Genomic DNA, 16,721 nt, shown 5'->3' on the forward strand with positions numbered 1-16,721 from the left:
GCACACCACGGAAGATGCAAGTGCAGGTTTTGTTTCCCTCCCACAGAATTAGAGAGGACATTCTCATCCTTTTCCAATCTGTGAACGCCAAATGCTTCCCCATCCAGGCACAGGCTCCTGCACGGTAAATGCGCACCTACCTCTTCTTCATTATCTTTTGCAGATCCTATAGAAATAATTCACGGCTTTTACAGACCACAGGCTGAAAACTGCTGAGTTGGAAACACTGTGGGGCACAGGTTACCTTGGGGCAGCTTCACCTTCGGGCTGCAGGCTGGTTTGCTTGCTCATGCAGGGCAGAGACCCTCTGCCCGCACTCTGGTTAAGACACGGGAAGCTTTGTGGGGCGGCTCTCCCACAGGGATGACCATCAGCCATTAGTTTGCCACAGAGATGCAAACTAATCCAAAAGGCTCGTTTTGCATTTGGGAAAAACAATTTAAAAGGGGGTAAAAAAAATAAATCCTGAAGTTAGTGGGCCCGGGTGATGGTGATGGTAATGGTGCAATACAACGCCAGGGAGTCCATCTCTTTCCATCCCGGTGGCAAGTCTACTCCAGCACTAAGCAGCTCTCTCTATGCCCCATGCCGCTTGCCAGGTCATGTTTAAAGATGCCTGCGATGACAGGGAAATGATTGTAGCTGCTGGTGCGTGAGTGAGATTGCAAGAAGACTGACACCGCAGGCACTGAGCCAGCCAAACCTCGCCCTCCTGACATGGGGGAAACTCCCTTTCCTGGCTTGGGGATTTGCCTGGGCAGAGAGCCAGGAAAGGGATCGGCCTTCAAATGCTGAGTTGATCCGGTCTGTCCCAGAGGCTGGGGTTTCGGTGTGCCAGGGCAAGGCTACCTCAGCCCTCCGTCGAGCAGCGGAGGCGGTGGGCGCAACGATGTGAACAGGCACGGTTACATGGCATTTTCTGCTGTGCTGTCAAGGGGCTGATGTTCTCTTAACAGCCTCCCGAACATCTGCTTAGTGAGGGAAACAGGTGCATGTGTCTAGGTGAAGTTATCGTGCATATCATCTGCAAACCATAATCCTGTTGCCACAATGTCTCCTGGCTCCCTGGAGGCTGCCAGTAAAGAGGATATCATACCCTGATGTACTGTAATTGGCCCTACGTACGCTATTAAAGCTTTCAATTTACACTGGCAACAAGTCATGGTTACAATCCCCATATTTTTTTTTTAAGCCAGCCTGGTCTCCCAGCCCCTGTGAAGGCCTGCAGCCCATGTGAAGAAGGTGTGCAGGCGCTGAACTCCGCAGTGGTGCTCGGGCAGGGGCCCCGCAGGCAGCGCCGGGACAGAAGACATCAGCTCTCTGATGGCATAGAGAGACGCTCTCCTGCCCTGCTGAGGGCATCCCACCACATCTGCTGGAGGAGCTCTGGGACATTCAGTGGGTGATGACTCGTGCTGGAGCCTGGCCAGGAGATGGGGGGCATTACATGCCTCTTAGGGTGGAAAGGCTAGCAAAGACACTAGGTGTTCACAGCAAGCCCATGCACTACTAGACACCTCACTTTACAGACTTCCAGCATCGCACTCCCTTTGCACTAATTCCAAAGCTGAGGAAAACACCCCCACTCATTTGCAGGGACACGCATTGTCTCAGGATACCTGCGGCAGCCTCTGATCCTCAAAGTTTGCACCTCTGGGCTGGGGGGCCAGCTCAGACACACCTTCCAACCACAGCAAGCTACGACATGGCTAGGTGCCTACAAGCTGATATATATGGTAGGGGTTTTCTACACACCATCAAGCAGGCAATCAGTCTCCTCAAGCTGGGCATGTGGTAAGCACAGTTATACAAATATTTGGGGGAAGGGACAGCACCCATCAGAGGAGGAGGAGGACAGAGGCAGTGACGTGATTCACAGCTTTTCTGCTGACTCGCTGCCATAGCGAAGCCACTTGTTGGCTCCCTCCTCTCTGTTTCCTAATCATCAAGCAGGGCTTACAACACCTACCTTTACCAAAGCACTTCGCAATCTGTACCTAAAAATGCTGTGTTAAAAAGATGCTCTATCTCAGACTCCTTTCCTCCTCTTTCCTGGTAGGCATCAAGAAAATAAAACAGCAGGAGTTTACTTCCCACCTGGGAGTCACAATTACCAAGTGCTGGGAATGGCAATGTTTAAAATGCAGCTGAAGATATGCTCCCCCCAAAAAAGCCCCATACAAAACCCCAGTGTGCTGCCCTGCCGCAAAGGAGGAGGGGGCCACCGGCTGGGGAAGGAGCCAGGTCCGCACGAGCCAGCGGCCATGGCGCAGAAGGGGTGGGCAGGAGGGCGGCCACCACCAGCCCACAGAGTCCCCGGGGAGCCCTGTCACCATAGCGGGGAGGCGGTGTCCCACTTTGCAGGCTGATGCCCTCTGGGGAGAGCTCCTCCAGAAGATCTTCTCGCCTGGAGAGAACTGACGAAGTGTTGCAAAAAGTTTTCCTGGGGAATGTCCTACTTTTAAAAGCCTCCGTCGGGATTTCCCTGTGCTGAGGTGGGGACAGGCGGGGAGCAGAAATGAGGCCAACCCAGCCCAAATCCAGCCCCAGGTTAACACCAGACAGGGGGTTTTGCAGGCTCATCAGGACAGACTCATTTCCAGTAGCATGGCCCCAAGGCGACTCTTCCCGCATGGAACTCATCTCTCCCCAGCACCCTCAGGGAACAATCCTGAAGGGCACTGGCCAGGCTTTTGGTACAAACTCAGCCGGCCCCTCAGCCTGTGATCAAAACCCAGAGGTGCCTCATGATTTCCCTTGCTAGGGCCCAAAAAGCACTCGGTGCCCAAGTTCTTGCCTGGGGATGTTTGCCTTGGATTCAAGGGACCCACATGCAGGTCACTGCCACAGGCTTAGACATGCACCAACGCTCAGCCCTTTGCCAGCCCTTCTCCCTTCTACAAGGCAGGGCTGAAGAGCCTCCTCCACCTCCACACACATTGCCAGGATACCCGTGTTAATGCCCATGGGGAACTGGGGCAACGGGAATCAAGCAAGTACACGCCAGCCTTCTGACTCAGCATGGCAAGGAGTGGGTGATTCACGTCTAGGTTAGCTAAAAGCAAACCAGTGTTCAAAAGGGAAAGACGTGCAAGCCCTTTCAGAGGAGAGGCATCAGGGGAAAGGCATTCGCAGGCTTTTGCAGAGGGGAAGATGAGACGCTCCTAGGCGGACCTTGCTCATTAGGCTTAACCGTGGCATAGAAATCACAGCAAAGCAAAGACAAAGACTTCCAGCCCCGGGGCAGCCTCCCCAGAGATGGAGGAACATGGCAGCACAGCTCCCGACTCCTGTTATTCTCTTTGAACAGAACACAATTCCTCCTGAAACTGGATTAGCGAGGTTGCAAATTGCATTAGCCAACATGGGAGGCTGCTGGTGCAACAGGAGCAGGAGAAAGGGAAATAGCATTAGACTTTGCCTGCCATTATTACTGCCATTATTAACTTGTCGCTTTACTGTAGTGTTCCTATAACAATGAATTATTGCCTGCAAACAGGCTGACATGATTGAATTACTGGGAGAGCAGCTCCATGGGAAGACGAGACGTTAACCCCTTCCTGAGGAAGGCTCAGCTGCTGCCCCCTCCCATGCGGGCAGACAAAAGAGCCGAGGCTTTGACTTTGAACACCAACCTGCCATTGACCTTCAGCAATGCCAAAAGTTTCTACGATCCCCAAACTGCTCAGGTCCTGATTGCAGGTGGGCTGCTCTGGGATGGACATGCAAACAAAAGCAGAATGCATGTCTGTCTGCAGCACCGATAAAGAACCACAGCTGCAGCTCTCCCATCTTGGCAGGTCTTCCTGCAACCTCTCCAGTCTACTAACTTCATAAAGCTAAATCCTCGCTTTTGCATGCTGCTTCTTTCTCATACAGGGAAGACTGGTCCCTGGACAAGCCACCAAACCGACTGACTGCTAGTCTAGATGGATGTGGGTCACCTTTTTTGCCCCTCCCCCCTTGCAGGGTCAGTACTGTCTGCTTGCAATCAGACAGGCTGTTAATCCCAGCCTGCTCTCTCTCCTGCCCAACTCCCTTGGAGAGACGGTGGGATGTGCTTCTGCAGAGGGCTGTGCCTGGGCAGAGCCCCTGCGTGGAATGGGAAGGAGCAGGTAATGCCTTCACCCAGCCAGGCTACGCCCCTTGGCATCACCCTGGTGCCACCCAAATGCCACCCCACTCCTCCGGGGTTTGAGAGGCTTCAGCCTGCCTACCTTTCGTCTCATCCTCCCTACACGTACTGCTCATGTTTTGCTAAAAATCAGCTACATGACACTTCTCTCCCAAATTTACAATGCCTTATATGAATGCCACAAATAATGCCTCCTGCAGCGCGGACTGGTGGGTGCTCCCAGCCCTAGGAGCAAGCCTAGGAGCTGGCTGTGACCCACCTCCTCTCCGGGACAGAAAGAGGCCGGGAATAAACCACCAAGTGATCCGCGTTTCAGTATGTTCAGCAAGTTGCTGCAAAGTCCATAGCCCAGCAGGCACAGACGTTCTCTGCCTCACAGCCTGCTGCCGCAGCAAGACAAGCCGCGCACTTCAGTAGCTGTGCACATCCACGCTGACCGTCACCCATTCCAAAAGCCTCAGCATAAAACTGAGCCCCAAGCACTGGCATATGCCCCAAAGCACACTGTACTGCAACTTGGGAAAGTGCAGCTTGACGCATTCAAAATGCTGCCGGAGGGCGCTGTGGCAATCCGGAACGGGCATCTCCCCTTGTACCCTGTGGTGGACCTGCCTGCATCAGATGGTGTGGTACCCACACCAGCTTCAGCCTCACAGAAGGTGAGCACTGCATCAGCCAAACCTACTGACAAGCTGCCCGATGCCCCCCCTCTCCCCAAAAGCAGCACAGTCAGGCTGATGACCTACCAAACACACAGGCTGCGGGTCAAGTCCATCGCTGCACACCACATGCCGTGGCGCGAAGACTGCAAGTGGTGACAAGGACATCTGCTCAGCCTGGGACTACCAGCCATGTCACACTGGAGCTGGCAGAGCAGCTAACAAACTAGCAGGTAACCAAGCCGGGCCTCAGGGAAGCATGCATATGTGACCCACAAAGTCTCATTAAAACCCAGAAGCCATACGTCTGCGAGCACACAGAGAGAAGGCTGTGTGCATAACTGCAGGGATGGAGAAAGCTGGGAAGCCCGCAGTCCCCAGGTCTGGCTATGGCTAACCCAGAGACGCGGGTCTGGGACATGCCGCTGGCCTGGGAAAAGCAAGAGCTTCTGTGAGAAGCAGAAGCTAAGTCTCTCTGAAGGACAGCAGGGACTCAAGGCCAATTTAAGAAATAAACAAATATACCCCAAAGCAAAATGCCCCCCAAACTTAAACCCAGAAATCTTCCTCCCAAACCCTGAAATGAATGTGAAAATTCTGCAGGAGAGAGAGGAGGGGAGGGAGGAATAAAAGATTCCCAGCATGAGTTGTGCCTGCTGTCAGAAAACAATGTATGGCTCACTGATCACTTGTAAATTAAAATATGGAGATAGGATCACTGGAAGATAAATTCAGTACCAAGTTACAGCCACAGAGGGTAAAGAAAGAAAAAAATAACATACTGAGATATTTAATCAACCCCTCATCAGAAAGATTTCAAACAAAGGAGCACTCCGTCAGTTAGGAAAAAAAGTAATTAAATGTACACAAAGAGCAAGTTATAACACATATGGCAGCACCACACAGAAAATCCCATGCCATTCTGGAAGCTGGCCATTTATGGCTGAATTCCCTAACAGGGTGTCAGAGAAATACTTGAGAAGTTTGTGTAGATGCACGCTAAGAGTACAACTGCACCCTGTAGCCCACGGCTGACTTTTGTATGCACTGTATTTAACTTGAGCATTTTCAGTGGCTACTGCTGAAAAGTTGGATGCTAAGCAGAGAGAGATGAGCTGCTGAGGGTGGTATGAAATGCCATTTTCTTGCCATCCAGAGAGCAAGCTCACCAGACAGACCCCAGGCAGGATCACGAGATCTTTTGGACGCTGCCCGCACCAGCCCTGCCAGCCCCAGGTTGTCAGTGCTGCCCTCCATGTGAAGATAAAGTCCTCTGAGAAGGACCCAGTTGAACCCATCCAAGAGCTCGCTCCCTCCACTCACCTTTAACTATTCCTTTACTGCCAGGTTAATTTTCTGCAGGTTTAGTAAACAGAGCTGGCACACAGCAGGATTGATGCTGGCACAAGGAATGGGACAGGACGATGCAGCCAGCAGCACGCATCAATGATGAGGATCACCTCCTGCTGTGCAACCAAGTGCGAGATCAGCTCCACCTGCACCCTAAATGCTCACGAGGATGCTGCCTCCATAAATTAACTGGCGAATCCGTCTACTGTGTGGAAGAACAACCAAGCAAAATGAGCCATCTGTCATGTCTCAAGAAATTGTCGTCTTGAACTTCTGAAGGATAGAGGAAGTATTACAGACCCGCCATTAATTATCTGGACTCCTTGCTTCTCTGTTACATGGGACAGGGAAAACTGTAGGGATTTTCTTTAACAGCACCCAAAATTCCTGTTTTAGCAAGTAAAAAGCCTCTGGGAGTTAACTTTTATGTACGTTAAGATAAAAAATCCCGAGCCATAGGCTCAGCATGTCCAGAGCCTGCCATATTGCTGTAAGGAAGCAGATTGCAGGTTCAGGAACCCAGGAATTTAGTCTTTAACTAATGTCAGAACAGGTAGAAACCCCAAAATAATCAGCCCCTTAAGAAAAAGCATTCAGATAAAAATTGCCCTTGTTTATTCTGACCTGGAGGTATTGATTTCAAAAGGTAAAATTGCCATGGGAAGAAACAGCAGACTTTATTTTACTGAAGTTGCTTCGCTTACGTGGGCAGTGCTGCACCACCTGATTATGCAGGTCACCGTGACATTGAAGAGCAAAGCCACTGTGTCTAGCAAACTGTGTCCCACCAGCAGAAGACACCCCCAGACCATCATTCGAACCAATGCTCATGAAGGTCAGAGGCAGGGGATTTATAGTACTTGGGGCTGGGCCACTTCTCTGCCTGGCTGTTCAGCACTGCTCTTCTCAAAACAGGACACAACCTACTTGTGCAAAGGACTGATGGGGAACATGTAGTATCTCATCCGATGAGAAGCATCCCACACGATACAGAAGCTAGAAAAATGGCAGAGGTCCCATGCGCAAGGATGGACAGACAAAGCTGTTGGGCGTGTTGGGAGGGACACCTGGGCTGAGTGCCGCTCTGACTGGAGGGCTGAGAATGCGGCAAGAGAAAAATCGTGCTGCTGCAGCACTGAGCCTCTCACCCTGTGGAGACCAGTGGGGGAGCCGAGGGGCTGGGGCTGCATGTGTGGACGGGGGAAGGAGAACGGTGGTCAGCAACTGGCTGGAAACCCGCTCATCATCAGCGCTCTCCCTCCCCCGAGGGCTGCCCCTGCTGACTCTGCTTTTGAAGCCCTCAAGGACATGAGGGATGCACAAAGCTTTAGAGCTGGATAACATCTAAGAACTGTTCGCTGCAGAGTATTTTAGTCCAGGGAGAGCAAACAGAGAATCGATGAGAAACTAAAGCGCGTGGAGAGAAGACGTTCAAGACAAGATCAAAGAAGTTGCATGTGCACAGACTGCAAAGAGGCTGACACCGTGGTTCCCTATATGCATGCTGCAAATGGGAGTGGAAAACCGCTCAGGAGATATCAAAGACAGAGCAGAGGGTGCTTTGAAATCGAAGTGAAAAAATTGCTCCTAAAAAAGTAACCGTGAAGAGAGTTAATTTGAACAGAGCAGCACATTCTGAACACAGCCCAGGTCTCCTGGTGTTGTCAGTGTTGTTAGGGGGCTGAAAAGCAAGACTGCCCGCAGTAAGATCAATGGGCACACACAGAGCAGGCTGAGACAGGGTAGGGTCCCACTAGGTACAAGGATGCAATCCCGCTCCCTTCACCCTCATGAAATACATCCGAGATGCTTCACACATTTAAAATCCAACTTCTCAGGTTATGCCCCTGGGTGCATTTTCCAGGCTAAAGCCCCAAGGGAAGCCCTGAACATAACTGACTGCAATCAGCTCAACAGACTTGGCTATGACAGATACATTTCACGGGCAAACCTGCAGAGGAGCCAAGCATCACTGCTCCCAGATGGGAAACCAAAAGCAGGGGGAGGTGAAACGCATCTCAGAATCTGCAAGGCCAGTGTCAGCATGCCCAGCATGGGGTTGGGAGTGCTGCAGCACATCCGGCACAAGCTCCCTCCCCTGCTGCTCACTCTGATGGGCTCATTTCGATGTGGCAGTCTTTTGGTGGGATCAACATGGCATTTGCCCTGGGTGCTTCGGCTCTGCTGACATCAGTGTATCTTCATTCTGACGTGTGACCTGCATTGGGCCAGATTTGCCCAGCTGAGTGATGTGGCGGAGCACCTCTCCGATACCCATAAGTGCAAAACCACCGTTGGCCTGATAAAGCCAGCCAGGAAGCGCCCTGCTTGGAAAGGGACAGGGAGAGCATCCTCACGTGGATCCGTGCCCACAGGAGAACCCCTACCTCAAAACCGTATTCACAAACCAGTGCCCCAACACTAGAGGTTATGCACCACAGCACCAGCGAGATGAGGAGGCTCTCAGGTGTGTGTGACAGAGACGGTACATGGAGAAAATGGGGGAGAGGGATGTTGGGAGCAGGGTGTGATGGCTACGTGTGGAGAAAAAGCACACCAGGGTGCCAGCCTGGGATAAATAACTGTGCCAAGGAGGTGGCAGCAAGTCTAAGTGGGGAAGCTATCTCAGAGGAACTGGCAAGAGTGGGGACGGAGCTCCCCTGGGCAAATGTGCAGGGGTAGGAGACTACCAGGGGTACAAGGTGGAAGAATCAAACCCACCTGTGCTACCTGGAAAAGAAAAAGGGCTCCAGTTGGGTTGCTAATGCAGATCTATGCAAGGGGACAGCCCTTTGTCACACAGCACTGACCCCCTTCATTTCGTCTGCTCAGTGTGCTGGAAGCTGACAGGAAAGAGCAACAGCTCTGAGGCAGAAGAGCAGGTCTTACCTCGCTGGTGGTGAAGGGAAAAGAGCAAGACCCTGAGCACCCAAGGGAGAGGAGAATGCTCTGTGCTGCAGTTGCAGCTGCTGATGAACCGTCTCCTGTCTCTCCTGAGCACTTCTTGAACTCCTTCATCACTCAAGCAAGAGTACAACTATTTGCCAGATGAAGCAGGTGGCTGTAAAGTGGGGAAGCAGTGCTATTTTACAGAGCGAAGCCACTCTGCGATCAAGCAAGCAGCAAACTTAAATTTCCAGACTTCACTTCTGTAAGGAAGTTTCCAGCTCATTAGCTTTCCTTGTTTAACTTTATTGCTGGATGCCGCCAGCAGCCAAAAGTGTCAGTTTTTTAAGTAGGCACTTTGTGGCCCTTCAAAACACTTGTTTGAGCCTCCATTCAAGAGTCTGGTCACCCGTCATAGAAAAGGCATCTTTCATATCCATCTATGAGAGGATTCCTTGCACGCAGACTTTACTAAGAAATGAGATGGAAGAAAGGCATTAACAGCAATTTTCATTTGTTAGGGAAAGCCTCTTATACTCCACAAGTGTCTTGGCATTTGTTTGAAAATCAGTCCTCCTCTGCCAGCATTAAGCAGGCCATAAAGCTGCCTGTTTTTCCACTTCTCCTCTCTCATCGGATCCTCATCCTCCCAGCACCCTGAGCCTTCACTGTCACAACCCTCCCCTGCTTGAAGGCTCACAGAGTCTTCAGAGGGAAGGACAAGCTACTAAGCAGTCTCTCTGCAGCTGCCAGGGATGGGCTTGGACAAAGAGGTAAGGGTCCTCTGCTCTCTGCTCCTTAGGTTTCTCTGACCACCGCTAGCCCAACGCAGCCAGGCTGCCGTCAGTGGCGGTTTCTTGTGGACAGCAGGAGAGCGGCAGAAGGCTCTGCACCCACCTGGGCACAGGGCTTCACGCTCTGGCTCACCTCGCTCTCAAAGTAAGGTTCAGGCACGAGCCTTTCCCAGCTTCTCCAAGACCAGCTTGAGGAGCCTCCACCCTCCCCTTCCACAATGGTTTCAACTTGACAGCTCCTAATAAACCAAACCTTACGAAGCAGCCCCTGGAGAGTTCCCGGAAGCTAATTAATGCTCTAATGAAGAGCCTGACTGCCTTGTTTGCTCGACGGCTCCCAGGTCAATCAATCTGCCGTAGCCTGGCTTGCAAAAAAGCAGCGAGGAGCCCAGCACCCCTGGCGTCTGCTCGGTTATCATCCCCCGCCACCCCTCCTCATCCCTCCTCCCACGTTCATTACTGTCAAAAACCAGGCAGCAAGAGGGCAGATTTATAGAGGCGACTGCAGCTTCTCCCCATGTGCCTGCTCCAGGATTAGTCACGAAGGAACTGGCTGAGGGACGACGCAAGGACGGAGGGGTGGGAAGAGCACAGAGGCATGGCAAGGTGGGTGCCCTGCAGGTCAGGATGGCAGGTCTGTGCCCGAGTATGAAAGGGTTGAGGAGGATGCTCAGGGAGGATTTGCCACAACCTCGTGCTTGCATGAAAAGCCCTGCTTTTTCACTCTGCTGTTGCCAGAGAGACTCCCCAGCGCTCGGACTCCAGGCTCTCCCAAATCTCTGCCGAATCACCCCCTTGCTTGTGCTGTAGGTGAAAGATAAGCGTGGTAATGCACACAAGGACAATGGCAATCTAATACAACAGCACAAATATCATCAACCCTCCTTGCCAAAAGAGTCCTATCCAGATGTCCTAGCCTGACCAGATCGCAGCACAGTCCCCATCATGCACTGTGCCGCCAGAGACTGTCTGCTGCCCTTGTCTGAGTCCCACAGACCGCCCAGACACACGCCACTCCCAGACAGCACCTCCCATCTCAGCAGCTCCATTCCTGAAAACCTGGCAGGGAGAAGCAAGATCCAAGCAGGAGCCAGGAACAGAGCCCGCCTGACAGCCCTCGGGTCTCTCCTTGACTCCCATGCATCTATCTACCACCTTCCTCCCTTGGGCAGGACCTGGAGCCTGGGCACCATTCCCTCTCCATGCTGCTTGAGGAAGGGGGCAGAGAGCAGCGAGGGGGTACTGCTCGGCCAGCATCCTCACACCAAGAGCTCAGCCCAAATCCAAACGCTTCCAGGGTCACCTGGATAAAACCCAAGAGATCAGCAAGTGCCAGGGAGTCACTACAGCTGTCGCCTCCAAGGACAGGACACATCTGTCCTGACTGATAAAGTTTGCATGGAGGATGCTTTTCTCCACCTGGAAAGGGGCAAGTGTGCTAAAGGCAAGGAAACATCTCTAGAAGGGATGGTGAAGAAGGTCTAGAAGAGGGGAAAGGGGTGGTGAGCCCTCGAGGCAAGCCCCAGCTGTCAGGGATGAAAGAACTGGGCGTTTCAGAGGCCAGATATCACAGCAGAAGGGGTGCCCCAAACACAAGGATGTGGGTGGGAAGAAATCTCCACCCCTGCACTTGGGTCTCACTCCAAGCTCAGCCCACGCTCCTGTGCATGGTCTCCTGCCAGCTTTGGCTTTGGCGAAACAGCTGGCGTGAACCGAGTCGTCCTTTTATTGTTCCTCTCCCTCTGCTGCAACATGAACTCACTGAGAAAGAAACAACAGCCAGCTCAAGAGATTGAAGTAACAAGGAGAGCACTGTGCTCTAAGGACACAAAATGGCCACAGGCAATCTAGCCAGTCCAGTCCACAATTCTGCTTGACAGACCCTCACACCAGCCTGGATTTCTGCCCCAGCCTACGGAAGTTAAAACCCAGCACTCACCTCCCAGCAAGCACACACGAGCTACCTGGGGCTGCGTGCCCCTACCTGTGCACAACCATCCCTCTGCTCTGCAACCCAAGGTATGCAGGCTTGCCTGACACCAAGGAACAGGCCATGAAAGGGAGCTTCAGATCCTACTGCTGCTGCGGGTGAGCTTTCACACACCGGCAAGTCATGAACACCACACCCTGGCGAAACCTAAATTCTCTATAAGGTCTCACACATGCAGGCCAGCAGCTTTTATAGGGCTTTTCCTCACACTGCCAGTCCTTAGTGGCTTCATGCCCAAGGGGCCAGGAATGTCACACTCAGAGACCAAATCTGTCTCCAGATGCCATGCAGGACACTTGTGCCATCCCACCTGCAGACCTCGTATTCAGACCTGGGTTCTGAATGCTCTCATTGCCTGCCTTATTGGCTCCCTCCTTCAGGAGCTGCGTGTTTCATTTTTCAAATACTGCTTGTTTCTTCTCAGGAGTAGGAAGGGAATTGAGTATTTCAAACTGCTGGTTTTTCCTCAACACTATCTGTTGGCCACGAGACAGCAGCAGGAGAAATACCAGTGCTGCCACCTCTGCAGTTACCACCGCGAGAGTGCCAAGAAGAGAAACCCTGAGCACTGCAACAGCAAACTGACGCACCAGGAGAAGTTCCAACACCCTGCCCCTTGAGGATGTGGGATTTTACAAAATGAAGAGATTAATGAAGCAATCAGGCAGCCACTATTTTACTTTTCTCACCTGAGCACACTTTAAAGGCTGGCATATACCGATTGCCACGTCTGCACCTGGAACCTGTCAAATAGAAAGGTCACTCTGACAAACAGGGAGCAGGGGTTTAAGAGGAAACTAGAATCCCAATCTGGAAACACATGTTGTCTCAGTTTGCCGAAAGACCTTCTTTATGGTGTCCTTTAGTGGATTGGTAGTGCAGATAGTTCACCCCAAATGCACTGGCGTATGGGTCAAGGCAGGAGGTAGTGGCAAAGGGAAGAAGAAAGCTAGGACTAAGGCATCCAATAGCAGCCAGAATTTATGTCAGATTAAGGTGACTACAGAGCCACAGACTTAGACTGAGCACTCTCAGGTGTTCAGTCTTTCAGGGATCCTGAATGACACCTTTTGAAGAAGCCTTAGATATTAATCTGAAAACCAGCACCTGCTTCACCAGCACAGGTCTGACTGTGAGGGCACTTGGATGTTCATTCAGAGGTGACCTAGGAAGGCGTTTCCCACATCATCCTGAATCCTCTCTGGAGATTATCCAGCCAAAGACCCAACAACAACATGAGATGACCTTCTGCAGCCTGCAAAACCAGAAAACCACATCAGTCACTGGTATGACTGCCAGCATTGCATTTGTGGAGAACGTCAACCACCTGCTCTCAGAGGCTGCCTGGGACATGGAAACAAAACACAGAGAGAGCACAACCATGGAGCTGGGGATGCTCTGAGGTGCCCCCCTTTTCTCCTCCATCCTCTTGTGGTCCATAAAACTACATACATTATGCAAGGCTCATTGGACTGACAGCTAAGATTTGTGTAGCAGTAGTTTGTTGAGCAGCAGGGAGACAGAGAGAGGTAAAAAACACGGAGACCTAGATAACTTGTTCTGTTAAGAAATCACTTGATGATTACTGCTCCAGTAAAGAAGAACCAGCTGCCAACCAGCTGCCAAAGCATGGTTTAAATGTCCTTTAAACTTCTGGCCGCTCTGAGCTGTGACACAGAGGCTCTCTTCTGGAAGCTGTTATCAAAGATTTCTCTTTTTTCCCCTGTTTCATACACATATGCATGCACAGAGATGTGCTATGAAGAAGCATATTACTCCAGGGACCATATCCAGTCAACGCTGTTTCCTAGGGAAATATGCTAAAATGATGAACATCACCAACCTGACCTTGTGAGCAGTAAAACATGTATTACAAGGCAGGATAATCAAGATAAATGGAGAAGATTAACCTGGAGATGAGGGCAATGAAGGAGGGAGGGAAGAAAGAGGATGGAGAGCTCATGAGGTGCCTGGAGCATGTAGCATCCCTTGACTTTCCCAAAGTCATGCTAAGGGTTGGGGAAGGCGGAGGAGAGTATGAAAAGGGCCACTGAAGTGAAAAGCACAAAAACCAAGCCAGAACACAGACCCTAGGAAGGAGTCCATCTGCACAGGAACATGACCATGCTGCAAGGACCTGAGCCAAGAGTCCTGAAAGTGCAAAAAGCCTCACTCCAGACATCAACTCCAGCCCTAAGGCTGAGACAGCAATAAACTGTTCGGCTCAGTGGTGGCCAAGAGCTGCCCTGACCACGTATCTTTTCACCCTTAATGGAGAAGGCACCACCAAAACATCAGTGACAAGGCCTACAGAAGGCTGTACATGGAGCATAAGCACTTTGTAGGTTTCCTGACTCTCCCTCCCAAGTCAGGTGACTGTTGCCTAGGTGTTGCACACTCTGCATCGGCACCCATGGCCTTGGTGACTTCCAGCTAGAAGGGGCTCTTTGATAACAAGCTGGTTTTGAACGTGCCTCCAGCAGAGTGACAGATGCAGCCAGCTACAAGACAAGAGCTCCAGCGCCTCACGTATGCACATGCAGGCTTTGGTGGGAGCATCACTCTCTTCCATGATCCTGTCTGCCCTGTCCCTCTCCTCTTTTCCCCAGGTTAGTCTGCTCTGAAGAATGGAGGTGGCAACCTGAAGCCATCTCAGCCTCACAAGAACAGCCTAGAGACTGGATTCAGCTGCAGTCACCTCTCTTCCCAGAAGAAGACGCCATGAACAGCACACAGAGAGCAAAGAGAGGACCCAGTTCCCCAGAGGTGGATAAAGGGTCTCCAACATACCCGCAGCCGAAGAGCCGAGCAGTCCCACCTGTGCCACACACAAGTGCGAGATATCAGTTGTAGCCACAAGAGCGGTCCTTGCTCTGGAGAAACCACTGCAGCACTGGTATGTACCTCATCCCCATGATGCCCACCCCAGACCCTTTCACACGCTCTTGGCACTCACCTGGCCGCAGGACCCTGATTTCCAGCAGGTTGGAGGTCCTGTCCGCCAGCCGTGTCCAGCTGCTATTGTAGTTCTTTCTCCAGAGCTCAGCCACACACTGGTACTTGCCGGCCTCTGTGTCGCTTGCCCTGCTGATGCTCAGGCGCACGTTGTTGCTGGACTCAACTTTCTCAATGGCAGTGCGGGTCCGGAAACCTGCGTACCTGTCGCCCCACTGGACCCCACCGTCACGCGTGAAGGTGACCAGGTCGTGAAATTCGGTGCTGCCCGCCGGCTGGAAACGCCACGTCACTGACACCGGTACCCATGATGGGTAGTGGGGCTTGATGATGCACTGGAGGTCGAAGGACTCGTTGTAGGTCACCCCGGGGGTGCGGGAGATAGCCGTGACAGCAAAGCCGGCCTCTGCGGAAAGAGAGAAAAGGGCTTTGAGAGACACCTGCCTAACGAGGCCCTGCTGTTAGCATGCAAAAGCTAGAGCGTGGTCATCCAGCTGTGGGCCTGGAATAATCAGCTGCTCGCGTTGTGTCGGCTCCTCGTTTGCAATTGTGAAGTGGCATGAACAGCAGCAGCAAAGACACACTTCAGTGTCTGCGTAGCAGTGACTGCCGGTGTCAGCACTGGCTGCGGGATCACGCTTAATTTCTGCCCAGAGGAGCAAGCTCCCCCGAGACCCAGGGGATGAGCATCCAGCCTCTGCACGCTGCCAAAGCCCCCTAGGGAAACGCAGCAGCGTGGCAGCAAGGGAGCAGTGGTGGGCAGAGCAGCTGCCCAGTGCCAGCCTGACCGCTCGCAGACCGCGCGATCCACATCCACCTCCCAGGCAGGGGGTCCCCACCCCGTCCCCCACCCTGTCCCCCACCCCAGGTTGCTGCAGCTAGGGAAAGATGAGGAAAGCAAGAAGTAGCAGCCTTTGTTCATGCATCGGAGAGATGGCAGTGGTTACGAAACCCCAGGATGGAGGCAATGGAAAGAGAGAGAAGCTGGTTGCTCCTGTTCTTCACACAGCACAGCTTATGTTCTCTTCCAGATCACAGCTCCAGAACAGCTTTATGCAGTTATCCTCACACTTCCACTACTCTGCAAGCCTGTCAATACATTTTTACTTGTCTACCCCCAGCACTTTGTTTATTGGCGGGAGTTTCCATCAGTCTATTAGTAATTTGAAGATAACATATTCCCAGTTGACCGGCTTACATTTTGGGTCAGAGTATTTCCATTGCTCATTTGTTCCAAGTTGCAGAGAGAAATATTTTCTTCTCTTCCAATCAGTTCAGTGTGCCAGCAGATCTAGCAGGGACCTTGTTTTCTACCGGCAACATGCCCAAGAAGCGCTTCCTTCCCGGGAGGCTCCACGGGGTGTCCCATGCTGGCTCCCCACTGTCCTCCCTCCCCCTGCAGCACCGGCCCTCCTGGCACCTGGCACAGTGACTGTCGCAGGGGAGAGCCCAGCCAGCGCCCAGCAGAAACAGGAATGTCTTCTGGATCAGTACAGAGCTTCAGCCCGCCACCGGCTTGAAATTACAGTTCAAGAGGTGAGCCAGGAGCTCGCCCGCAGCAGGGACACCGCCGTATGTGTATGCTTCCAGCAAGTGCCTCCACAGCCCCATGGCACCACCGTACCAGAGCTCTGGAACATGTAATTGCTGAGAAAACAGGTCAATCTTTGGGATTAAAGCTTCTTGCAATATGTTGAGCGATTACCCAGACAGGAGAGTGAGACCCAGGCTGTCTCCCCTGCAGGACTGCTGCATCTCATCCCCACGGAAGCCCTTACCTTCAGGCTCTGCAGCAGCCCTCCTGCCCCAGCAAGTGTGTTACCAGGCGCATCTCAGAGCACCACTGAGCCAGCGATGGCCCTCAAAAGCCAACTTAATTTCATCAAGATCAGCTGACTTCACAAAGTTTAATCTCCAGTTGTCATGGGCAAGGAAGCTTCGTGAAGGGACTT

The 16,721-nt window shown here is 52.3% G+C and overlaps 1 protein-coding gene across 2 annotated transcripts in view; it reads right to left on the minus strand.

Moving 5' to 3' along the window:
• The window catches only part of IGSF3 (immunoglobulin superfamily member 3), a 104,444-nt gene that overhangs the window by 14,429 nt on the left and 73,294 nt on the right, over positions 1 to 16,721 (minus strand). For both annotated transcript variants that reach the window (XM_063348299.1, XM_063348290.1), the window contains one exon: positions 14,771 to 15,175. In XM_063348299.1, the coding sequence (XP_063204369.1) occupies positions 14,771 to 15,175 (405 nt within the window). The remainder of the gene's footprint in view (positions 1 to 14,770; positions 15,176 to 16,721) is intronic.

The sequence above is a fragment of the Chroicocephalus ridibundus genome, chromosome 1, assembly GCF_963924245.1.
Source record: "Chroicocephalus ridibundus chromosome 1, bChrRid1.1, whole genome shotgun sequence".
Taxonomy (NCBI): domain Eukaryota; kingdom Metazoa; phylum Chordata; class Aves; order Charadriiformes; family Laridae; genus Chroicocephalus; species Chroicocephalus ridibundus.